Source organism: Coregonus lavaretus (genome assembly GCF_964263955.1).
Source record: "Coregonus lavaretus genome assembly, contig: HAP1_SCAFFOLD_728, whole genome shotgun sequence".
In the NCBI taxonomy this organism is placed as follows: domain Eukaryota; kingdom Metazoa; phylum Chordata; class Actinopteri; order Salmoniformes; family Salmonidae; genus Coregonus; species Coregonus lavaretus.
The window spans coordinates 117,389-143,873 of NW_028160568.1; the positions used below are offsets into that span (position 1 = coordinate 117,389).

Sequence of the window (26,485 nt, forward strand, 5' to 3'; positions counted from 1 at the left end):
ATAGGCCAACAATAACATAAACTACCATATTGTCTACTGTGGATTATAAACTAATGAATCATGTTTGCTGACACGATGCTCTATGGTTGTTTGAAGTAATTTCCTATGATACCTGCGGTACCGATATGTATGAAGCACAGAATTGAACAGTGGCTCCTGTTGTCCAACTGCTGAGATGTATAACTACTCATTATTTTTGTATATAAATGATGTGTGTGTGTGATTACTGTAACTATGCGTCACCTAATACATAAATAGGTACCTATTAGTGGGATATTATTATATGACGGTCAAAAAGGGCTGGGGCGGAGTTCTCCACAGGACCGCCCATTAGGAATGCATGATGTGGCTAGCAAGCGGTTAGCTCCCTGTCATGCTAGTTGTTTCGGACGGAGACGACATCTTGTTGCTAATATTTTACGGAAGAACAGTTATTTATACAAGCTACGGAGGAAGATATACGTTAACGACGATAAAGACGTGGTCGTTCCCGTATTGATTTATTTCAAGTGAAGATTAGATAGCTAGCTTTTTTTGTCAAGGAACTGTTTGGTTTTTCGACGCCGCGGCATACGCACAGTCGTACGTTAGCCATCTAGCTAACGTTAGCCTAGCTAGCTATATTAGGGTCGACGCTTAACGTTAGCTAACATTGGATTTGCCTGGCCAGCTAGCTAGCTAGCTCCCCTGTTATACCGCGTCAGTTGCCCAGTTGGGCAAACTCGGTGAAGATTCGCATTGCAACATTGATTGCGACTCTCTCGAAGCGAGGATGGCGCTGAAAAGGATCCATAAGGTAACTAACTAGGTAGCTAGTTAGCCAGGTTTACGTTACCTCGATTGTCGATGTACGTCGTTAGCTAGCTAGTTAACGTTAATTATGGCTAAAGTTGGCTAGCTAACTATCTAGCTAGCTAACGCCCGTCCCATATCCAAATATACTTTTCCCCTTTCATCTGTGCCATCGGTTTGTTGACACTAGACCGGCTAGCTCGTTAGGTAGTAGTATCTAGCTAGCTAGTTAACGAGCTAGTACGGTATGTATTACTAGTTATTTGGGTTTTGGGGTCTCGTGTAAGTCTAGTTAGTTAACTAAACTGGTTATTTGTACAGTAAATTAGTAATCTAGTTAACTAACGTTAGCTAACGTTACATTGACTTACTATTTGGCCTTTTACTGATGAAAGTTATCAAACTACTGATTTGAGCACCCAACGAATAGCCCGTAATTCCACAGACCGATCGTGTGTAATTGCCTGCTATCCTTTGGGTGCTGAAATATGGAGTTTTCATACAATCTAGTTAAGTGACGTCGGAGTTCCAGGCCGACCACATAGTCGTAATTCCTACCTTGGAGTTGAGTTTCATTTTATTTCTTTTATTTAACCAGGTAAGCCAGTTGAGAACAAGTTCTCATTTACAACTGCGACCTGGCCAAGATAAAGCAAAGCAGTGCGATAAAAACAACAACACAGAGTTACATATGGGGTAAACAAAACATAAAGTCAAAAATACAACAGAAAATCTATATACAGTGTGTGCAAATGTAGTAAGTTATGGAGGTAAGGCAATAAATAGGCCATAGTTATCATCATCGGCTATCTCAAAGCGAGACACTCCGCTAACTTCTGATACAAGGCCTGTCTGAGTGAAAACCAACAGCATTTCAGAGGCAACGTTAATGCTAGTTGGCTACTGAATTTCAATTTCAGTTATCATTGTTGTGCTGCCAGCTAACTCATTTAGATGTTAGCCGTCTCACCAGACCTAGCTAAAAGTTACAGGTAACGTATGCTAACGGAAACGTTAGCTAGCAAAACGTACATGTAGGTGGGATGGGGTAGCTAGCTAGGTTGATAAAACGTTAGCTAGGAAGATCACTAACAATATAACTTAATATAAATGTGTGTATCTAATTCTGGTACCCTCTCTGAACCTGTTCGTCTGTAAGCGACACCACAGCCATTTGATGAAGTTGGGCCATTGATATCCCAATGGAGAGGCCCCTGGGGGGCCACAAGATGTGGACATGAATACAGTCATCAGTGATTATCAGTCACTCAGTTACACATCAGCAGGTGTAGTTAATGTTTCATATTGATAACAGCTTTGTTTTCAAAGGGATCACATGAAGTTACTTAAATTCAACATAGGGTAATGCAACACAAATCAATCAAATCTTATTGTTTGCATACACATATTTTGCAGATGTTGTTGCGGGTGTAGTGAAATGTGTGTTCCTAGCGCCAACAGTGCAGTAATAACTAACAATACACACATCTAGAAATTAAAATAATGGAATTTAGAAATATTAGGACGAGCGATGTCGTAGTCTGGAGTACAGTATGTATGTACTAATATGTGAATGTATACTGAACAAAAATATAAACGCAACATGCAGCAATTTTAAAAGATTTTACTGAGTTACAGTTCATATAACAAAATCAGTCAATTGAAATGAATTCATTAGGCCCTAATCTGTGGATTTCACATGACTGGGCAGGGGCGCAGCCATGGATGGGCCTAGGAGGGCATAGGCCCACCCACTTGGGAGCCAGGCCCAGCCAATCAGAATTAGTTTTCCCCCACAAAAGGGCTTTATTACAGACAGAAATCCTCCTCATTCCTGCAGCCAGGTGGATGGAATAAGCTTTTTGTGCGTATGAGCAATTTCTGCGATCTTTAATTTCAGCTCATGAAACCAACATGTTGCGCTTATATTTTAGTTCAGTATACATACAACAGACACCTGCTCATCAAACAGCTCATTCCAAAATCATGGGCATTAATATGGAGTTGGTCCCCCCTTTGCTGCTATAACAGCCTCAACTCTTCTGGGAAGACTTTCGACTAGATGTTGGAACATTGCTGTGGGGATTTGCTTCCATTCAGCCACAACAGCGTTAGTGAGGTCGGGCACTGACGTTGGGCGATTAGGCCTGGCTCGCAGTCAGCGTTCCAATTCATCCCAAAGCCGTTCGATGGTGTTGAGGTCAGGGCTCTGTGCAGGCCAGTGAAGTTCTTCCACACAGATATCGACAAACCATTTCTGTATGGGCCTCGCTTTGTGCACAGGGACATTGTCATGCTGAAACAGGAAAATGCCTTCCCCAAACTGTTGCTAAAAAGTTGAAAGCACTGGAACTAAGGGGCCTAGCCCGAACCATGAAAAACAGCCGCAGACCATTATTCCTCTTCCACCAAACTTTACAGTTGGCACTGCATTGGGGCAGGTTGCGTTCAATCAACTAATTTGAAGGGTGTCCACATACTTTTGTATATTTTGTGTGTGTGTATATACACGTGTGTGTTTTGTGTATATGATGGGATGTATAGACAATATGGATAGAATATGTAGTATATCTGAAGAATAGTACAGCAATAGTTAAATAGGATGAACCATGACTAGAATACAGTATATACATATGAAGTGGGAAAAACAGTATGAAAACATCACTAATAGGGCTGTCCCCGACAGACAAAATCTTGGTCGACCGAGAGTAGTCTGTTCTTTCGAACAATCGATTGGTTGAAATTGTATCATCTATTTTTCCATACAGACACTTCCTATGTGTTTTAATCAAATCAACTATATGCACTGAGCTTGTCTGATGCTTTAAGCGCTGTTTGATGAAATAATTAAGACACACAAAGGACTAGAGGGAGTTCGACCGCAATTGATTTTGATTGGGCCTGGCTCAGACTGGCTGCGCTGTGTTAAAAATTACTGCGAGTGACTAGCACCCATCGTCTCTCTCTCCTCCCCGCTGCAGCGAACACCACATGACATCGAGTATTTATCACGCTGTCCGTATTGCTGAAGATGCAACATAATTACAGCCTGACTGAAAAGTTGATACAGATATCCCTCCATTTGTTTAGGAAAACATTCCCTATTCCCTCAACCCTTTGTGACGAGTACTGAGTATACGAATAGGCAGGACGCAGACGCAGGAATTAACAAGGTCAAGGTTGACTTAACAATGAGGAAGAGAAATAACAAAGATGGAGTAACCGACACGAAGCTTAACAATCACACACAACATCACCCAGAACAGTCCAGGGCTAAATAGGGGTGGTGATGAGGTGCAGGTGCGCTGGAGGTGATTTTAGGGTGCGTTGGGTTTCATTTGAGTCGTTTTTGGTTTCCATTCCGGTGTTGCCGAGGTGGTGCGCTCTGACCGGTGGCTCGGTAGACCGGCGAATCAGAGCGCCGGAGGGGAGCAACGGGAGGAGACGTGACACCCTTGTTGTCTTTACATGACACATGTAATGCATTGCATGCACAATACCTATAGCATATCATAATCACATCAATAAACTGGTTATAACGCCGTAACACGTGACAGCAAAATGGATGCAGAGGAAGTGACAAACGGGGGAATGTTTACTGGTTGCTCAGGAGGTAAAGGGGAATATACTGGAGATCTAGGAAAATAAGGTAAGGAGCAAACGTTTTTTTTTAGCAAAGACTAAAACCAGCCGCATTAATTCGTGAATGCAATTTCCTAAATGGAACGGTTTATTTGTTGTTTATGCTAATTATTCAAGGGTCGCTTTATTTTATTTTACAACTAAAATGCTTAATTGCATTTCAAATCATGAATGACTGGTATGCTGTGTGATGACATGTACGAATGAATGATTGATACAGGACTATAGCTGATAAGTATTGAAATATAGGCCTAAGGAAGTTCCGGTATTCAGACTAAACAGGACGCGCTCTTAGGCCTACAGCTCGATGGTGGTTATACAAGGCTGCTATACTAAGCCTACTATTGATAATGACATTACTTATTCTAATAATAATAATGATGATCATAACAGTAATAATAATATCAATAAGGAGATCAATACATTATAAATAATACCATTATTATTAGAGGCTGTTCTAACGAGAGAGAGAGAGAGAGAGAGAGAAAAGTGTAAAGCCTTTATTACAGCATAGCAAAGCTCCCGAGTGGCCCAGCGGTCTAAGACACTGCATCTCAGTGCTTGAGGCATCACTACAGACCCCCTGGTTCGATTCCAGGCTGTATCACAACCGGCCGTGATTGGGAGTCCCATAGGGGCGGCGCACAATTGGCCCAGCGTCGTCCGGGTTTGGCCGGTGTAGGCCGTCGTTGTAAATAAGAATTTGTTCTTAACTGACTTGCCTAGTTAAATAAAGGTTAAATAAAATTAAAAACCAGCCAAATTTGTGAAATTGTTTATCCGACATGTTGTGGTTGGTGCTCAAGGAATCAGTAGGCTATTAAACAAACACTCAAACAGGCAACAGAAGTAGGATCTATTTTATTTCTGTAGATACCGCGCATTCGGAAAGTATTCAGACCCCTTCCCCTTTTCCACATTTTGTTATGTTACAGGCTTACTCTAAAATGGATTAAATAATTGTTTTTCCTCAGTCTACACGCTATACCCCATAATGACAAAGCGAAAAAAAATTTGTGGAAATGTTTGCAAATGAATTACAAATAAAAGGTACCGTATTTACATAAGTATTCAGACCCTTTGCTATGGGACTTTAAATTAAGCTCAGGTGCATCCTGTTTCCATTGATCATCCTTGATATATTTACAAGGTGATTGGAGTCCACCTGTTAAATTCAATTGATTGGACATGATTTGGAAAGGCACACACCTGTCTATATAAGGTCCCACAGTTGACAGTGCATGTCAGAGCAAAAACCAAGCCATGCGGTCGAAGGAATTGTCTGTAGAGCTCCGAGCCAGGATTGTGTCAAGGCACAGATCTGGGGAAGGTTACCAAAACATTTCTGCAGCATTGAAGGTCCCCAAGAACACAATGGCTTCCATCATTCTTAAATGGAGGAGGTTTGGAACCACCAAGACTCATCCTAGAGCTGGCTGCCCGGCCAAACTGAGCAATGGGAGGAGACGGACCTTGGTCTGGGAGGTGACCAAGAACCCGACGTAAACTCTGACAGAGCTCCAGAGTTTCTCTGTGGAGATGGGAGAACCTTCCAGAAGGACAACCGTCTCTGCAGCACTCTACCAATCAGGCCTTTATGGTAGAGTGGCCAGACGGAAGCCACTCTTCAGTAAAAGGCACATGACAGTTAAAAAATTGTCGGCCTTCAGTCACCCAGGTCATAGACTGTTCTCTCTGCTACCGCACGGCAAGTGGTACCGGAGCGCCAAGTCTAGGTCCAAAAGGCCCAATAGGATGCTCTTAATGGTGCTATAGAAGTTTATGAGGGTCTTAGGGGCCAAGACAAATTTCTTCAGCCTCCTGAGGTTGAGGCACTGTTGCGCTTTCTTCACTACACTGTCTGTGTGGGGTGGGCCGTTTCAGATTGTCAGTGTTGTGTACGCCGAGGAACTTGAAGCTTTTTAACCTTCTCCACTCCGTCGATGTGGATGGGGTGTGCTCCCTCTGCTGGCTTCTGAAGTCTATTCGGGTGGTATGCAAATTGCAATGGGTCTAGAGTGTCAGGTAAGATGGAGGTGATATGATCCTTAACTAGCCTCTCAAAGCACTTCATGATGACAGAAGTGAGTGCTACGGGGCGATAGTCATTTAGTTCAGTTAACTTTGCTTTCTTGAGTACAGGAACAATGGTGGACATGTTGATGCAAGTGGGGACAGCAGACTGGGATAGGGAGAGAGAGAATATTTCCGTAAACACTCCAGCCAGCTGTTCTGTGCATGCTTTGATGACGTGGCTAGGGATGTCGTCTGGGCCGGCAGCCTTGCGAGGGTTAACATGCTTAAATGTCTTATGTCGGCCACAGAGAACGTGAGCTCACGGTCCTGGGGAGTGTTGGTGGAAGGTGAGCTCACGGTCCTGGGGAGTGTTGGTGGAAGGTGAGCTCACGGTCCTGGGGAGTGTTGGTGGAAGGTGAGCTCACGGTCCTGGGGAGTGTTGGTGGAAGGTGAGCTCACGGTCCTGGGGAGTGTTGGTGGAAGGTGAGCTCACGGTCCTGGGGAGTGTTGGTGGAAGGTGAGCTCACGGTCCTGGGGAGTGTTGGTGGAAGGTGAGCTCACGGTCCTGGGGAGTGTTGGTGGAAGGTGAGCTCACGGTCCTGGGGAGTGGCGGTGGAAGGTGTTTAGCTTGTCCAGTAGCAAGATGTCGGTGTCCGCGATTTTGGCTGATTTTCCCTTTATAATCCGTGATTGTCTGGAGGCTTCTCGTGGCTGAGCCATTGAATTCTGACTCCACTTTGTTCCCGTCCTGACATTTTGCCAGTTTAATTGCCTTACAAAGGGCATAACTGGACTGTTTGTACTCAACCATATTCACAGTCACCTTGCTGTGGTTAAATGTGGTGGTTCGTGCGTTCAGTTTTGCATGAATGCTGCCATCTATCCACAGGTTTAGTTCGGATAGGTTTTACGTCACGGTGGAAACATCCCCTATAGTCACCGTGTCAGTGTATACTTCAATGTTATTCTCAGAGGTAATAATAATTAATATGCCATTTAGCAGACGCTTTTATCCAAAGTGACTTAGTCATGTGTGCATACATTTTTACGTATGGGTGGTCCCAGGGATCGAACCCACTACCCTGGCGTTACAAGCGCCGTGCTCTACCAATTGAGCTACAGAGGACGAGAACATATCCCAGTCCGCGTGATCAAAACAATCTTCCGAATGGTCAGACCAGTGTTGAACAGTCCTTACCACGGGTACTTCCTGTTTGAGTTTCTGCCTCTCGGAAGGGAGGAGCAGAATGGAGGCGTGATCTGATTTGTGGGAGGGCCTTGTAGCCGCCCCGGAAGGGAGTGTAGCAATGATCGAGAGTTTTTGATGTGCTAGTGGCGCAGGCAATGTGTTGGTAAATCTTCGGTAGTGTTTTCCTCAGATTTGCTTTGTTAAAGTCCCCAGCAACAATAAGTGTGGCCTCAGGATATGATGGTTTCTAGTTTGCACAAAGCCCAGTGTAGTTCCGTGAGAGCCGTTGTGGTATTTGCTTGAGGGGAATGTACACTGCTGTGACGATGACTTGGGCCACACACACTGGTTGTTTGCGGCAACACGTTCATCATATAATCAAAATATTTGGTTTCCTGGTAGGGTCTTTCTCTTTCAGTGAATCTGCCTTCTGCCATGGCATGGGTGATTCAGCCAAATGAAGTCGTGCAATGGGAAAGTAACCTGCACAAGACCTAGATACTTCATTTACATAACCCCACGGCTACTGTGAGAAAGCCCTTAGTGTAAATTCTAAAGGTACGTGGGTGGTTGTGGTGTCGAGCCCCCGCAGGGTAGAGCGTAGCCCCCACATCTTAAAAACCGCCATCTTGCTGTCGGCCCTAGTGAGTCCCAAATGGTACCCTATTCCCTTTATAGTGCACTACTGTTGACCAGAGCCCTTTACAGAAGAGCACTACTGTTGACCAGAGCCCATAGTTCTGTTTTCTGTAATGTGTACAGTACAACAACTTTCAATCAGTGGTTGCCATGGTGGCGGAGGTGATGTTATGCTTGCCTCATTGTATAGGTGGTGTTGAATGACCGTCTGACTGGTTCTGGGAGAAATGGCATCTTCCTTTCAGAACAACACACAGTTGGGTTGTATTCACTACTACTAGTAGACACCAAATGGAAGGAAACCAACGGAAACAGGGAGGGACTACCTGTTTCCCTTTGCCAAACGTTTTGCTACGGTGTGCCCTACTGAATATGCCCCAGGTGTAGGTTACTGTGGGCTGACGTTTTGCTACGGTGTGCCCTACTGAATATGCCCCAGGTGTAGGTTACTGTGGGCTGACGTTTTGCTACGGTGTGCCCTACTGAATATGCCCCAGGTGTAGGTTACTGTGGGCTGACGTTTTGCTACGGTGTGCCCTACTGAATATGCCCCAGGTGTAGGTTACTGTGGGCTGACGTTTTGCTACGGTGTGCCCTACTGAATATGCCCCAGGTGTAGGTTACTGTGGGCTGACGTTTTGCTACGGTGTGCCCTACTGAATATGCCCCAGGTGTAGGTTACTGTGGGCTGACGTTTTGCTACGGTGTGCCCTACTGAATATGCCCCAGGTGTAGGTTACTGTGGGCTGACGTTTTGCTACGGTGTGCCCTACTGAATATGCCCCAGGTGTAGGTTACTGTGGGCTGACGTTTTGCTACGGTGTGCCCTACTGAATATGCCCCAGGTGTAGGTTACTGTGGGCTGACGTTTTGCTACGGTGTGCCCTACTGAATATGCCCCAGGTGTAGGTTACTGTGGGCTGACGTTTTGCTACGGTGTGCCCTACTGAATATGCCCCAGGTGTAGGTTACTGTGGGCTGACGTTTTGCTACGGTGTGCCCTACTGAATATGCCCCAGGTGTAGGTTACTGTGGGCTGATAGGCCATCGCTCATTCTTTGTTCTCAGATGGGAGCTCAACGGTAGGCACTGTGTAGCTTTAATCATTCAAAATGTCTGCCTGGTTTCCAGAGCTAATTGTTCCTCGTCTCTTTGTTGATTTGCAGGAGCTGAATGACCTGGCTCGTGACCCTCCGGCACAGTGCTCGGCAGGACCAGTGGGAGATGACAGTAGGTGTCTTAGTCGTGTTGTCGTGGAACTGTTGAAGGCAGTGTTTCTTAATCCTGGTCCCGAAGAACCAAAGGGGTGAAATATTTTAGTTTTTGCCCTGATCAAAGGTGCGACGAGCGTTAAGAAACACTGGTTAAAGATTATAATACCCATTTAATGTGCACTAACTCACTTTCTCTCCTTCCGTCAGTGTTTCACTGGCAAGCCACAATCATGGGACCTGTAAGTACAAGTCATATATCCCACTTTAATGGGAGAATTTTCTAAATTCTTGAATTGCTAGTTTGATGAATGTATTCCATTTTCTGGAAGTAAAGGCTTTTGGAGTGAAATGTGATCAGTAGTAATTACAGATGGACTTTAATGTGATGCTCTTTCTCTCCTTTCAGAATGACAGTCCATATCAGGGGGGTGTTTTCTTCTTGACCATTCATTTCCCTACAGACTATCCTTTCAAACCCCCAAAGGTAAGGGGTCCATGTCACCTCACATAGGTTAGCAAAGGGGCTCGTTCCTAAATCAGTGTCAAATGGTTAGACTTACGGCCATTTGTATTGTTCTAGGCCGCAGCCTGGTGGTGCTGTATGTAGTTGATGTTAGGTAGCAGGAGGGCATGATTTACTGTATTAACATTTTGTTGAATTCATCTTTCCCTGTCTCTCTCTCTCTCTCTCTCTCTCTCTCTGTCTCTCTCTCTGTGTCTCTCTCTCCCCCCTCTCTCTGTCTCTCTCTCCCCTCTCTCTCTCTCTCTCTCTCTCTCTCTCTCTCTGTCTCTCTGTCTCTCTGTCTCTCTGTCTCTCTGTCTCTCTGTCTCTCTGTCTCTATGTCTCTCTCTCCCCCCTCTCTCCTCTCTCCCCCCTCTCTCTCTCCCCCCTCCCCCTCTCTCTCCCCCTCTCTCTCTCTCTCTCTCTCTCTCCCCCTCTCTCTCCCCCCCTCTCTCTCTCTCCCCTCTCTCTCCCCCCCCTCTCCCCCCCCCCTCTCCCCCTCTCTCTCTCTCCCCCTCTCTCTCTCTCTCCCCCTCTCTCTCTCTCTCTTCCAGTTAGCGTTTACCACAAGAATTTACCACCCCAATATTAACAGTAACGGCAGTATCTGTCTGGATATTCTCAGATCACAGTGGTCTCCGGCGTTAACTATTTCTAAAGGTGAGTTAGGACTACTCTGCGGCGGACAGATCCACTAAAGGTGCATTATGGGGCAGTTTCCTGGACACGGATTAAAGCCTAGTCCTGCACTATAAAGTTATTTCAATGGAGATTCTGGAGATGTTTTCTAGAATGAATGTGCCCCCAGTGGATATACTGTATATCAGACATTACTACATCGCATGGCCTTGATGTCTGAGAGCGAGAGAGAGTAGTCTATAGTGGGGATCTAATCCCATGCCCCTGTTTCTAGTTACATTACAGAGAAATGGGTTGTAACTCTTGTAACGGTCTTCCTCTGCAGTTCTTCTCTCCATCTGCTCCCTGTTATGTGACCCCAACCCAGACGACCCTCTAGTGCCAGAGATCGCGCGCATCTATAAAACAGATAGTGACAAGTAAGTGTCCTTTGTACTGTCGCTGTCTGTTGGAAATGCACCCGTCTCATTTTATACAGCAGGTGTCCTGGAAGGGCACACTTTATCTTTCATATTTTCGTTCTGTATAACCCAGTGAAAATACTTATTTTCAACCAGTTTTGGTCACTGGGAAAGTGATATGCATTATAACATGTTCCTGTCTGCGTTGTTGGTTACCTTTACACACAATCATGGTCTATAGCAGAGACGAAGCAGAATAATGCCCAGTGTCTCTCTCGAAGCAGAATAATGCCCAGTGTCTCTCTCGAAGCAGAATAATGCCCAGTGTCTCTCTCGAAGCAGAATAATGCCCAGTGTCTCTCTCGAAGCAGAGTAATGCCCAGTGTCTCTCTCGAAGCAGAGTAATGCCCAGTGTCTCTCTCGAAGCAGAGTAATGCCCAGTGTCTCTCTCGAAGCAGAAGAATGCCCAGTGTCTCTCTCGAAGCAGAATAATGCCCAGTGTCTCTCTCGAAGCAGAATAATGCCCAGTGTCTATCAAAGCAGAGAGAAAGATGTGTGAGGGTGGGGTGTGAGGGAGAGAAAGATGTGTGATGGTGTGGTGTGAGTACACCTGTTCTGTCTCCATCTAGATGGTAGCGGGGTGAACAGGCTGTGGCTCGGTTGGCTGAGGCCCTTTGATCTTTTTGGCCTTCCTGTGATACCGGGTGCTGTAGATGTCTTGGAGGGCAGGTAGTGTGCCCCCGATGATGCGTTGTGCTGACCTCACCACCCTCTGGAGAGGCCTGCGGTTGTGGACGTTGCAGTACCAGGCGGTGATACAGTCCGACAGGATGTTCTCAATGATTCATCTGTAGAAGTTTGTGAGGGTCTTAGGGGCCAAGCCGAAATTCTTCAGCCTCCTGAGGTTGAAGAGGCTCTGTTGCGCCTTCTTCACCACGCTGTCTGTGTGGGGTGGGCCGTTTCAGATTGTCAGTGATGTGCATGCCGAGGAACTTGAACTTGCAACTCAATAGTAGGAAGGTGTTCCTAATGTTTCGTATACTCAGTGTAGAATGGACGGAGAACCCCACTGGCTGAATGGACGGGGGCAGTATGGTTTGTGCCAGAAGGTGGAGAGGAGGTTGTTGTTTGGTGTTTATGGCAGCATGTTGTCTGGTCTCGCTGGATTCTCCAGAAGCTTCCGCATCACTCAGCCCACAGCTGTCTACCACAGTCTTGTAAGGCTTTAGTTTGGTTGTGTGTGGAACGCAAATGTGTTTTTGCTGTAGTCTAAAAGCTAGGCTTGAGTATGGATATTGGTGAATGGGTTTGTCTGTGCTTATTGTCCAGCCAGTGATTTTTAATTAGAGAACTAAATTGACCTTAAAGTTCAGATGTTTCATGACACAGGTGATGTGCAATTGAGAGTTCATGTATGGTGTTGATTGTCATCAGGGCCTGTATTCATAAAGCATCTCGGAGTAAAAGTGCTGATCTAGGGCCAGTTTAGCCTATTAGTTTATAATGAATGAGATTATATGGACAGGTGGGACCTGATCCCAGATCAGCACTCCTACTCTGAGAGGCTTTATGAATACAGGCCCTGGTCACTGATTAGTAAGGAACTCCCCTCCTTATGAATACAGGCCCTGGTCACTGATTAGTAAGGAACTCCCCTCCCCTCCTTATGAATACAGGCCCTGGTCACTGATTAGTAAGGAACTCCCCTCCTTATGAATACAGGCCCTGGTCACTGATTAGTAAGGAACTCCCCTCCTTATGAATACAGGCCCTGGTCACTGATTAGTAAGGAACTCCCCTCCCCTCCTTATGAATACAGGCCCTGGTCACTGATTAGTAAGGAACTCCCCTCCCCTCCTTATGAATACAGGCCCTGGTCACTGATTAGTAAGGAACTCCCCTCCCCTCCTTATGAATACAGGCCCTGGTCACTGATTAGTAAGGAACTCCCCTCCCCTCCTTATGAATACAGGCCCTGGTCACTGATTAGTAAGGAACTCCCCTCCCCTCCTTATGAATACAGGCCCTGGTCACTGATTAGTAAGGAACTCCCCTCCCCTCCTTATGAATACAGGCCCTGGTCACTGATTAGTAAGGAACTCCCCTCCCCTCCTTATGAATACAGGCCCTGGTCACTGATTAGTAGGGAACTCCCCTCCCCTCCTTATGAATACAGGCCCTGGTCACTGATTAGTAAGGAACTCCCCTCCTTATGAATACAGGCCCTGGTCACTGATTAGTAAGGAACTCCCCTCCCCTCCTTATGAATACAGGCCCTGGTCACTGATTAGTAAGGAACTCCCCTCCCCTCCTTATGAATACAGGCCCTGGTCACTGATTAGTAAGGAACTCCCCTCCCCTCCTTATGAATACAGGCCCTGGTCACTGATTAGTAAGGAACTCCCCTCCCCTCCTTATGAATACAGGCCCTGGTCACTGATTAGTAAGGAACTCCCCTCCCCTCCTTATGAATACAGGCCCTGGTCACTGATTAGTAAGGAACTCCCCTCCTTATGAATACAGGCCCTGGTCACTGATTAGTAAGGAACTCCCCTCCTTATGAATACAGGCCCTGGTCACTGATTAGTAAGGAACTCCCCTCCTTATGAATACAGGCCCTGGTCATTGATTAGTAAGGAACTCCCCTCCTTATGAATACAGGCCCTGGTCACTGATTAGTAAGGAACTCCCCTCCTTATGAATACAGGCCCTGGTCACTGATTAGTAAGGAACTCCCCTCCCCTCCTTATGAATACAGGCCCTGGTCACTGATTAGTAAGGAACTCCCCTCCTTATGAATACAGGCCCTGGTCACTGATTAGTAAGGAACTCCCCTCCTTATGAATACAGGCCCTGGTCACTGATTAGTAAGGAACTCCCCTCCTTATGAATACAGGCCCTGGTCACTGATTAGTAAGGAACTCCCCTCCTTATGAATACAGGCCCTGGTCACTGATTAGTAAGGAACTCCCCTCCCCTTCTTATGAATACAGGCCCTGGTCACTGATTAGTAAGGAACTCCCCTCCCCTCCTTATGAATACAGGCCCTGGTCACTGATTAGTAAGGAACTCCCCTCCCCTCCTTATGAATACAGGCCCTGGTCACTGATTAGTAAGGAACTCCCCTCCCCTCCTTATGAATACAGGCCCTGGTCACTGATTAGTAAGGAACTCCCCTCCCCTCCTTATGAATACAGGCCCTGGTCACTGATTGGTAAGGAACTCCCCTCCCCTCCTTATGAATACAGGCCCTGGTCACTGATTAGTAAGGAACTCCCCTCCTTATGAATACAGGCCCTGGTCACTGATTAGTAAGGAACTCCCCTCCTTATGAATACAGGCCCTGGTCACTGATTAGTAAGGAACTCCCCTCCCCTCCTTATGAATACAGGCCCTGGTCACTGATTAGTAAGGACCTCCCCTCCCCTCCTTATGAATACAGGCCCTGGTCACTGATTAGTAAGGAACTCCCCTCCTTATGAATACAGGCCCTGGTCACTGATTAGTAAGGAACTCCCCTCCTTATGAATACAGGCCCTGGTCACTGATTAGTAAGGAACTCCCCTCCTTATGAATACAGGCCCTGGTCACTGATTAGTAAGGAACTCCCCTCCTTATGAATACAGGCCCTGGTCACTGATTAGTAAGGAACTCCCCTCCCCTCCTTATGAATACAGGCCCTGGTCACTGATTAGTAAGGAACTCCCCTCCTTATGAATACAGGCCCTGGTCACTGATTAGTAAGGAACTCCCCTCCTTATGAATACAGGCCCTGGTCACTGATTAGTAAGGAACTCCCCTCCTTATGAATACAGGCCCTGGTCACTGATTAGTAAGGAACTCCCCTCCTTATGAATACAGGCCCTGGTCACTGATTAGTAAGGAACTCCCCTCCTTATGAATACAGGCCCTGGTCACTGATTAGTAAGGAACTCCCCTCCCCTCCTTATGAATACAGGCCCTGGTCACTGATTAGTAAGGAACTCCCCTCCCCTCCTTATGAATACAGGCCCTGGTCACTGATTAGTAAGGAACTCCCCTCCTTATGAATACAGGCCCTGGTCACTGATTAGTAAGGAACTCCCCTCCTTATGAATACAGGCCCTGGTCACTGATTAGTAAGGAACTCCCCTCCTTATGAATACAGGCCCTGGTCACTGATTAGTAAGGAACTCCCCTCCTTATGAATACAGGCCCTGGTCACTGATTAGTAAGGAACTCCCCTCCCCTCCTTATGAATACAGGCCCTGGTCACTGATTAGTAAGGAACTCCCCTCCCCTCCTTATGAATACAGGCCCTGGTCACTGATTAGTAAGGAACTCCCCTCCCCTCCTTATGAATACAGGCCCTGGTCACTGATTAGTAAGGAACTCCCCTCCCCTCCTTATGAATACAGGCCCTGGTCACTGATTAGTAAGGAACTCCCCTCCTTATGAATACAGGCCCTGGTCACTGATTAGTAAGGAACTCCCCTCCTTATGAATACAGGCCCTGGTCACTGATTAGTAAGGAACTCCCCTCCCCTCCTTATGAATACAGGCCCTGGTCACTGATTAGTAAGGAACTCCCCTCCCCTCCTTATGAATACAGGCCCTGGTCACTGATTAGTAAGGAACTCCCCTCCCCTCCTTATGAATACAGGCCCTGGTCACTGATTAGTAAGGAACTCCCCTCCTTATGAATACAGGCCCTGGTCACTGATTAGTAAGGAACTCCCCTCCCCTCCTTATGAATACAGGCCCTGGTCACTGATTAGTAAGGAACTCCCCTCCTTATGAATACAGGCCCTGGTCACTGATTAGTAAGGAACTCCCCTCCCCTCCTTATGAATACAGGCCCTGGTCACTGATTAGTAAGGAACTCCCCTCCCCTCCTTATGAATACAGGCCCTGGTCACTGATTAGTAAGGAACTCCCCTCCTTATGAATACAGGCCCTGGTCACTGATTAGTAAGGAACTCCCCTCCCCTCATTATGAATACAGGCCCTGGTCACTGATTAGTAAGGAACTCCCCTCCCCTCCTTATGAATACAGGCCCTGGTCACTGATTAGTAAGGAACTCCCCTCCTTATGAATACAGGCCCTGGTCACTGATTAGTAAGGAACTCCCCTCCTTATGAATACAGGCCCTGGTCACTGATTAGTAAGGAACTCCCCTCCTTATGAATACAGGCCCTGGTCACTGATTAGTAAGGAACTCCCCTCCTTATGAATACAGGCCCTGGTCACTGATTAGTAAGGAACTCCCCTCCCCTCCTTATGAATACAGGCCCTGGTCACTGATTAGTAAGGAACTCCCCTCCCCTCCTTATGAATACAGGCCCTGGTCACTGATTAGTAAGGAACTCCCCTCCTTATGAATACAGGCCCTGGTCACTGATTAGTAAGGAACTCCCCTCCTTATGAATACAGGCCCTGGTCACTGATTAGTAAGGAACTCCCCTCCTTATGAATACAGGCCCTGGTCACTGATTAGTAAGGAACTCCCCCTCCTTATGAATACAGGCCCTGGTCACTGATTAGTAAGGAACTCCCCTCCCCTCCTTATGAATACAGGCCCTGGTCACTGATTAGTAAGGAACTCCCCTCCTTATGAATACAGGCCCTGGTCACTGATAAGTAAGGAACTCCCCTCCCCTCCTTATGAATACAGGCCCTGGTCACTGATTAGTAAGGAACTCCCCTCCCCTCCTTATGAATACAGGCCCTGGTCACTGATTAGTAAGGAACTCCCCTCCTTATGAATACAGGCCCTGGTCACTGATTAGTAAGGAACTCCCCTCCTTATGAATACAGGCCCTGGTCACTGATTAGTAAGGAACTCCCCTCCTTATGAATACAGGCCCTGGTCACTGATTAGTAAGGAACTCCCCTCCCCTCCTTATGAATACAGGCCCTGGTCACTGATTAGTAAGGAACTCCCCTCCCTCCTTATGAATACAGGCCCTGGTCACTGATTAGTAAGGAACTCCCCTCCCCTCCTTATGAATACAGGCCCTGGTCACTGATTAGTAAGGAACTCCCCTCCCCTCCTTATGAATACAGGCCCTGGTCACTGATTAGTAAGGAACTCCCCTCCCCTCCTTATGAATACAGGCCCTGGTCACTGATTAGTAAGGAACTCCCCTCCCCTCCTTATGAATACAGGCCCTGGTCACTGATTAGTAAGGAACTCCCCTCCCCTCCTTATGAATACAGGCCCTGGTCACTGATTAGTAAGGAACTCCCCTCCCCTCCTTATGAATACAGGCCCTGGTCACTGATTAGTAAGGAACTCCCCTCCCCTCCTTATGAATACAGGCCCTGGTCACTGATTAGTAAGGAACTCCCCTCCTTATGAATACAGGCCCTGGTCACTGATTAGTAAGGAACTCCCCTCCCCTCATTATGAATACAGGCCCTGGTCACTGATTAGTAAGGAACTCCCCTCCCCTCCTTATGAATACAGGCCCTGGTCACTGATTAGTAAGGAACTCCCCTCCCCTCCTTATGAATACAGGCCCTGGTCACTGATTGGTAAGGAACTCCCCTCCCCTCCTTATGAATACAGGCCCTGGTCACTGATTAGTAAGGAACTCCCCTCCTTATGAATACAGGCCCTGGTCACTGATTGGTAAGGAACTCCCCTCCCCTCCTTATGAATACAGGCCCTGGTCACTGATTAGTAAGGAACTCCCCTCCTTATGAATACAGGCCCTGGTCACTGATTAGTAAGGAACTCCCCTCCTTATGAATACAGGCCCTGGTCACTGATTAGTAAGGAACTCCCCTCCTTATGAATACAGGCCCTGGTCACTGATTAGTAAGGAACTCCCCTCCTTATGAATACAGGCCCTGGTCACTGATTAGTAAGGAACTCCCCTCCTTATGAATACAGGCCCTGGTCACTGATTAGTAAGGAACTCCCCTCCTTATGAATACAGGCCCTGGTCACTGATTAGTAAGGAACTCCCCTCCCCTCCTTATGAATACAGGCCCTGGTCACTGATTAGTAAGGAACTCCCCTCCTTATGAATACAGGCCCTGGTCACTGATTAGTAAGGAACTCCCCTCCTTATGAATACAGGCCCTGGTCACTGATTAGTAAGGAACTCCCCTCCCCTCCTTATGAATACAGGCCCTGGTCACTGATTAGTAAGGAACTCCCCTCCCCTCCTTATGAATACAGGCCCTGGTCACTGATTAGTAAGGAACTCCCCTCCCCTCCTTATGAATACAGGCCCTGGTCACTGATTAGTAAGGAACTCCCCTCCTTATGAATACAGGCCCTGGTCACTGATTAGTAAGGAACTCCCCTCCCCTCCTTATGAATACAGGCCCTGGTCACTGATTAGTAAGGAACTCCCCTCCTTATGAATACAGGCCCTGGTCACTGATTAGTAAGGAACTCCCCTCCCCTCCTTATGAATACAGGCCCTGGTCACTGATTAGTAAGGAACTCCCCTCCCCTCCTTATGAATACAGGCCCTGGTCACTGATTAGTAAGGAACTCCCCTCCCCTCCTTATGAATACAGGCCCTGGTCACTGATTAGTAAGGAACTCCCCTCCTTATGAATACAGGCCCTGGTCACTGATTAGTAAGGAACTCCCCTCCCCTCATTATGAATACAGGCCCTGGTCACTGATTAGTAAGGAACTCCCCTCCCCTCCTTATGAATACAGGCCCTGGTCACTGATTAGTAAGGAACTCCCCTCCCCTCCTTATGAATACAGGCCCTGGTCACTGATTGGTAAGGAACTCCCCTCCCCTCCTTATGAATACAGGCCCTGGTCACTGATTAGTAAGGAACTCCCCTCCTTATGAATACAGGCCCTGGTCACTGATTAGTAAGGAACTCCCCTCCTTATGAATACAGGCCCTGGTCACTGATTAGTAAGGAACTCCCCTCCTTATGAATACAGGCCCTGGTCACTGATTAGTAAGGAACTCCCCTCCTTATGAATACAGGCCCTGGTCACTGATTAGTAAGGAACTCCCCTCCTTATGAATACAGGCCCTGGTCACTGATTAGTAAGGAACTCCCCTCCTTATGAATACAGGCCCTGGTCACTGATTAGTAAGGAACTCCCCTCCTTATGAATACAGGCCCTGGTCACTGATTAGTAAGGAACTCCCCTCCTTATGAATACAGGCCCTGGTCACTGATTAGTAAGGAACTCCCCTCCTTATGAATACAGGCCCTGGTCACTGATTAGTAAGGAACTCCCCTCCCCTCCTTATGAATACAGGCCCTGGTCACTGATTAGTAAGGAACTCCCCTCCCCTCCTTATGAATACAGGCCCTGGTCACTGATTAGTAAGGAACTCCCCTCCCCTCCTTATGAATACAGGCCCTGGTCACTGATTAGTAAGGAACTCCCCTCCCCTCCTTATGAATACAGGCCCTGGTCACTGATTAGTAAGGAACTCCCCTCCTTATGAATACAGGCCCTGGTCACTGATTAGTAAGGAACTCCCCTCCTTATGAATACAGGCCCTGGTCACTGATTAGTAAGGAACTCCCCTCCTTATGAATACAGGCCCTGGTCACTGATTAGTAAGGAACTCCCCTCCTTATGAATACAGGCCCTGGTCACTGATTAGTAAGGAACTCCCCTCCCCTCCTTATGAATACAGGCCCTGGTCACTGATTAGTAAGGAACTCCCCTCCCCTCCTTATGAATACAGGCCCTGGTCACTGATTAGTAAGGAACTCCCCTCCTTATGAATACAGGCCCTGGTCACTGATTAGTAAGGAACTCCCCTCCCCTCCTTATGAATACAGGCCCTGGTCACTGATTAGTAAGGAACTCCCCTCCCCTCCTTATGAATACAGGCCCTGGTCACTGATTAGTAAGGAACTCCCCTCCCCTCCTTATGAATACAGGCCCTGGTCACTGATTAGTAAGGAACTCCCCTCCCCTCCTTATGAATACAGGCCCTGGTCACTGATTAGTAAGGAACTCCCCTCCTTATGAATACAGGCCCTGGTCACTGATTAGTAAGGAACTCCCCTCCCCTCATTATGAATACAGGCCCTGGTCACTGATTAGTAAGGAACTCCCCTCCCCTCCTTATGAATACAGGCCCTGGTCACTGATTAGTAAGGAACTCCCCTCCTTATGAATACAGGCCCTGGTCACTGATTAGTAAGGAACTCCCCTCCTTATGAATACAGGCCCTGGTCACTGATTAGTAAGGAACTCCCCTCCCCTCCTTATGAATACAGGCCCTGGTCACTGATTAGTAAGGAACTCCCCTCCCCTCCTTATGAATACAGGCCCTGGTCACTGATTAGTAAGGAACTCCCCTCCTTATGAATACAGGCCCTGGTCACTGATTAGTAAGGAACTCCCCTCCTTATGAATACAGGCCCTGGTCACTGATTAGTAAGGAACTCCCCTCCTTATGAATACAGGCCCTGGTCACTGATTAGTAAGGAACTCCCCTCCCCTCCTTATGAATACAGGCCCTGGTCACTGATTAGTAAGGAACTCCCCTCCCCTCCTTATGAATACAGGCCCTGGTCACTGATTAGTAAGGAACTCCCCTCCTTATGAATACAGGCCCTGGTCACTGATTAGTAAGGAACTCCCCTCCCCTCCTTATGAATACAGGCCCTGGTCACTGATTAGTAAGGAACTCCCCTCCCCTCCTTATGAATACAGGCCCTGGTCACTGATTAGTAAGGAACTCCCCTCCTTATGAATACAGGCCCTGGTCACTGATTAGTAAGGAACTCCCCTCCTTATGAATACAGGCCCTGGTCACTGATTAGTAAGGAACTCCCCTCCTTATGAATACAGGCCCTGGTCACTGATTAGTAAGGAACTCCCCTCCCCTCCTTATGAATACAGGCCCTGGTCACTGATTAGTAAGGAACTCCCCTCCCCTCCTTATGAATACAGGCCCTGGTCACTGATTAGTAAGGAACTCCCCTCCCCTCCTTATGAATACAGGCCCTGGTCACTGATTAGTAAGGAACTCCCCTCCTTATGAATACAGGCCCTGGTCACTGATTAGTAAGGAACTCCCCTCCCCTCCTTATGAATACAGGCCCTGGTCACTGATTAGTAAGGAACTCCCCTCCTTATGAATACAGGCCCTGGTCACTGATTAGTAAGGAACTCCCCTCCCCTCCTTATGAATACAGGCCCTGGTCACTGATTAGTAAGGAACTCCCCTCCCCTCCTTATGAATACAGGCCCTGGTCACTGATTAGTAAGGAACTCCCCTCCCCTCCTTATGAATACAGGCCCTGGTCACTGATTAGTAAGGAACTCCCCTCCCCTCATTATGAATACAGGCCCTGGTCACTGATTAGTAAGGAACTCCCCTCCCCTCCTTATGAATACAGGCCCTGGTCACTGATTAGTAAGGAACTCCCCTCCCCTCCTTATGAATACAGGCCCTGGTCACTGATTGGTAAGGAACTCCCCTCCCCTCCTTATGAATACAGGCCCTGGTCACTGATTAGTAAGGAACTCCCCTCCTTATGAATACTTGCCCTGGTCACTGATTAGTAAGGAACTCCCCTCCTTATGAATACAGGCCCTGGTCACTGATTAGTAAGGAACTCCCCTCCTTATGAATACAGGCCCTGGTCACTGATTAGTAAGGAACTCCCCTCCTTATGAATACAGGCCCTGGTCACTGATTAGTAAGGAACTCCCCTCCTTATGAATACAGGCCCTGGTCACTGATTAGTAAGGAACTCCCCTCCCCTCCTTATGAATACAGGCCCTGGTCACTGATTAGTAAGGAACTCCCCTCCCCTCCTTATGAATACAGGCCCTGGTCACTGATCAGTAAGGAACTCCCCTCCCCTCCTTATGAATACAGGCCCTGGTCACTGATTAGTAAGGAACTCCCCTCCTTATGAATACAGGCTCTGGTCACTGATTAGTAAGGAACTCCCCTCCCCTCCTTATGAATACAGGCCCTGGTCACTGATTAGTAAGGAACTCCCCTCCCCTCCTTATGAATACAGGCCCTGGTCACTGATTAGTAAGGAACTCCCCTCCCCTCCTTATGAATACAGGCCCTGGTCACTGATTAGTAAGGAACTCCCCTCCCCTCCTTATGAATACAGGCCCTGGTCACTGATTAGTAAGGAACTCCCCTCCTTATGAATACAGGCCCTGGTCACTGATTAGTAAGGAACTCCCCTCCCCTCCTTATGAATACAGGCCCTGGTCACTGATTAGTAAGGAACTCCCCTCCTTATGAATACAGGCCCTGGTCACTGATTAGTAAGGAACTCCCCTCCCCTCCTTATGAATACAGGCCCTGGTCACTGATTAGTAAGGAACTCCCCTCCCCTCCTTATGAATACAGGCCCTGGTCACTGATTAGTAAGGAACTCCCCTCCTTATGAATACAGGCCCTGGTCACTGATTAGTAAGGAACTCCCCTCCCCTCATTATGAATACAGGCCCTGGTCACTGATTAGTAAGGAACTCCCCTCCCCTCCTTATGAATACAGGCCCTGGTCACTGATTAGTAAGGAACTCCCCTCCCCTCCTTATGAATACAGGCCCTGGTCACTGATTGGTAAGGAACTCCCCTCCCCTCCTTATGAATACAGGCCCTGGTCACTGATTAGTAAGGAACTCCCCTCCTTATGAATACTTGCCCTGGTCACTGATTAGTAAGGAACTCCCCTCCTTATGAATACAGGCCCTGGTCACTGATTAGTAAGGAACTCCCCTCCTTATGAATACAGGCCCTGGTCACTGATTAGTAAGGAACTCCCCTCCTTATGAATACAGGCCCTGGTCACTGATTAGTAAGGAACTCCCCTCCTTATGAATACAGGCCCTGGTCACTGATTAGTAAGGAACTCCCCTCCCCTCCTTATGAATACAGGCCCTGGTCACTGATTAGTAAGGAACTCCCCTCCCCTCCTTATGAATACAGGCCCTGGTCACTGATTAGTAAGGAACTCCCCTCCTTATGAATACAGGCCCTGGTCACTGATTAGTAAGGAACTCCCCTCCCCTCATTATGAATACAGGCCCTGGTCACTGATTAGTAAGGAACTCCCCTCCCCTCCTTATGAATACAGGCCCTGGTCACTGATTAGTAAGGAACTCCCCTCCCCTCCTTATGAATACAGGCCCTGGTCACTGATTGGTAAGGAACTCCCCTCCCCTCCTTATGAATACAGGCCCTGGTCACTGATTAGTAAGGAACTCCCCTCCTTATGAATACTTGCCCTGGTCACTGATTAGTAAGGAACTCCCCTCCTTATGAATACAGGCCCTGGTCACTGATTAGTAAGGAACTCCCCTCCTTATGAATACAGGCCCTGGTCACTGATTAGTAAGGAACTCCCCTCCTTATGAATACAGGCCCTGGTCACTGATTAGTAAGGAACTCCCCTCCTTATGAATACAGGCCCTGGTCACTGATTAGTAAGGAACTCCCCTCCTTATGAATACAGGCCCTGGTCACTGATTAGTAAGGAACTCCCCTCCCCTCCTTATGAATACAGGCCCTGGTCACTGATTAGTAAGGAACTCCCCTCCCCTCCTTATGAATACAGGCCCTGGTCACTGATCAGTAAGGAACTCCCCTCCCCTCCTTATGAATACAGGCCCTGGTCACTGATTAGTAAGGAACTCCCCTCCTTATGAATACAGGCTCTGGTCACTGATTAGTAAGGAACTCCCCTCCCCTCCTTATGAATACAGGCCCTGGTCACTGATTAGTAAGGAACTCCCTCCCCTCCTTATGAATACAGGCCCTGGTCACTGATTAGTAAGGAACTCCCCTCCTTATGAATACAGGCCCTGGTCACTGATTAGTAAGGAACTCCCCTCCTTATGAATACAGGCCCTGGTCACTGATTAGTAAGGAACTCCCCTCCCCTCCTTATGAATACAGGCCCTGGTCACTGATTAGTAAGGAACTCCCCTCCCCTCCTTATGAATACAGGCCCTGGTCACTGATTAGTAAGGAACTCCCCTCCCCTCCTTATGAATACAGGCCCTGGTCACTGATTAGTAAGGAACTCCCCTCCCCTCCTTATGAATACAGGCCCTGGTCACTGATTAGTAAGGAACTCCCCTCCCCTCCTTATGAATACAGGCCCTGGTCACTGATTAGTAAGGAACTCCCCTCCCCTCCTTATGAATACAGGCCCTGTTCACTGATTAGTAAGGAACTCCCCTCCTTATGAATACAGGCCCTGGTCACTGATTAGTAAGGAACTCCCCTCCCCTCCTTATGAATACAGGCCCTGGTCACTGATTAGTAAGGAACTCCCCTCCCCTCCTTATGAATACAGGCCCTGGTCACTGATTAGTAAGGAACTCCCCTCCTTATGAATACAGGCCCTGGTCACTGATTAGTAAGGAACTCCCCTCCTTATGAATACAGGCCCTGGTCACTGATTAGTAAGGAACTCCCCTCCCCTCCTTATGAATACAGGCCCTGGTCACTGATTAGTAAGGAACTCCCCTCCCCTCCTTATGAATACAGGCCCTGGTCACTGATTAGTAAGGAACTCCCCTCCCCTCCTTATGAATACAGGCCCTGGTCACTGATTAGTAAGGAACTCCCCTCCCCTCCTTATGAATACAGGCCCTGGTCACTGATTAGTAAGGAACTCCCCTCCCCTCCTTATGAATACAGGCCCTGGTCACTGATTAGTAAGGAACTCCCCTCCCCTCCTTATGAATACAGGCCCTGGTCACTGATTAGTAAGGAACTCCCCTCCCCTCCTTATGAATACAGGCCCTGGTCACTGATTAGTAAGGAACTCCCCTCCCCTCCTTATGAATACAGGCCCTGGTCACTGATTAGTAAGGAACTCCCCTCCCCTCCTTATGAATACAGGCCCTGGTCACTGATTAGTAAGGAACTCCCCTCCCCTCCTTATGAATACAGGCCCTGGTCACTGATTAGTAAGGAACTCCCCTCCCCTCCTTATGAATACAGGCCCTGGTCACTGATTAGTAAGGAACTCCCCTCCCCTCCTTATGAATACAGGCCCTGGTCACTGATTAGTAAGGAACTCCCCTCCCCTCCTTATGAATACAGGCCCTGGTCACTGATTAGTAAGGAACTCCCCTCCCCTCCTTATGAATACAGGCCCTGGTCACTGATTAGTAAGGAACTAAAGTAAAATAATGAAAGGGGGGGGGGGGGGGTAGCCAGTCCTGGTAGCCATGATTAGATGTTCAGGAGTCTTATGGCTTGGGGGTAGAAGCTGTTAAGAAGGCTTTTGGACCTAGACTTGGCGCTCCAGTACCGCTTGCCTTGTGGTAGCAGAGAACAGTCTATGACTAGGGTGGCTGGAATCTTTGGCAATTTTTAGGGCCTTCCTCTGACACCGCCTGGTATAGAGGTCCTGGATGGCAGGAAGCTTGGCCCCAGTTATGTACTGGGCCGTACACACTACCCTCTGTGGTGCCTTGCGGTCGGAGGCTGAGCAGTTTCCATACCAGGCGGTGATGCAACCAGTCAGGATGCTCTCGATGGTCGGCCCTCCTTTTCCTGTCACAATCATCTCCTTTGTCTTGATCACGTTGAGGGAGAGGTTGTTGTCCTGGCACCACACTGCCAGGTCTCTGACCTCCTCCCTATCGGCTGTCTCATCGTTGTCAGTGATCAGGCCTACCACTGTTGTGTCGTCAGTAAACTTAATGATGGTGTTGGAGTCGTGCTTGACCACGCAGTCGTGGGTGAACAGGGATCACAGGAGGGGACTGAGCACGCACCCCTGAGGGGCCCCCGTGTTGAGGATCAGCGTGGCAGATGTGTTGTTGCCTACCCTTACCACCTGGGGGCGGCCCGTCCGGAGGTCCAGGATCCAGTTGCAGAGGGAGGTGTTTAGTCCCAGGGTCCTTAGCTTAGTGATGAGCTTTGAGGGCACTATGGTGTTGAACACTGAGCTGTAGTCAATTAACAGCATTCTCATTTAGGTGTTCCTTTTGTCCAGGTGGGAAAGGTCAGTGTGGAGTGCAATGGAGATTGCGTCATCTGTCGATCTGTTGGGGTGGTATGTGAATTGGAGTGGATCTAGTGTTTCTGGGATGATGGTGGTGTTGTGAGCCATGACCAACCTTTCAAAGCACTTCATGGCTACAGACGTGAGTGCTACGGGTCGTTAGTCATTTAGGCAGGTTACCTTGGTGTTCTTGGGCATAGGGACTATGGTGGTCTACTTGAAACATGTAGGTATTACAGACTCGGTCAGGGACAGGTTGAAAATGTCAGTGTAGACACTTGCCAGTTGATCAGTGCATGCTCTGAGTGCATGTACTGGTAATCTGTCTGGCCCTGCGGCCTTGTGAATGTTGACCGGTTTTATAGGTCTTAGTCACATCTGCTACGGAGAGCGTGATCATACAGTCGTCCAGAACAGCTGGTGCTCTCATGCATGCTTCAGGGTTACTTGCCTCGAATTGAACTTAGAAGTAATTTAGCTCATCTGGTAGGCTCGTGTCACTGGGCAGCTCGT

At 47.8% G+C, this 26,485-nt stretch overlaps 1 protein-coding gene across 1 annotated transcript in view; it reads left to right on the top strand.

Moving 5' to 3' along the window:
- Positions 1-345: 345 nt before the first annotated feature.
- Positions 346-26,485, top strand: part of LOC311121671 (ubiquitin-conjugating enzyme E2 D2-like) — a 28,812-nt gene continuing 2,672 nt past the window's right edge. Inside the window, exons 1-6 of the mRNA XM_084196130.1 lie at positions 346-796; positions 9,445-9,508; positions 9,700-9,731; positions 9,899-9,976; positions 10,549-10,654; positions 10,959-11,052. Coding sequence (XP_084052256.1) covers positions 773-796; positions 9,445-9,508; positions 9,700-9,731; positions 9,899-9,976; positions 10,549-10,654; positions 10,959-11,052 — 398 coding nt within the window. The 5' untranslated portion in view covers positions 346-772. The remainder of the gene's footprint in view (positions 797-9,444; positions 9,509-9,699; positions 9,732-9,898; positions 9,977-10,548; positions 10,655-10,958; positions 11,053-26,485) is intronic.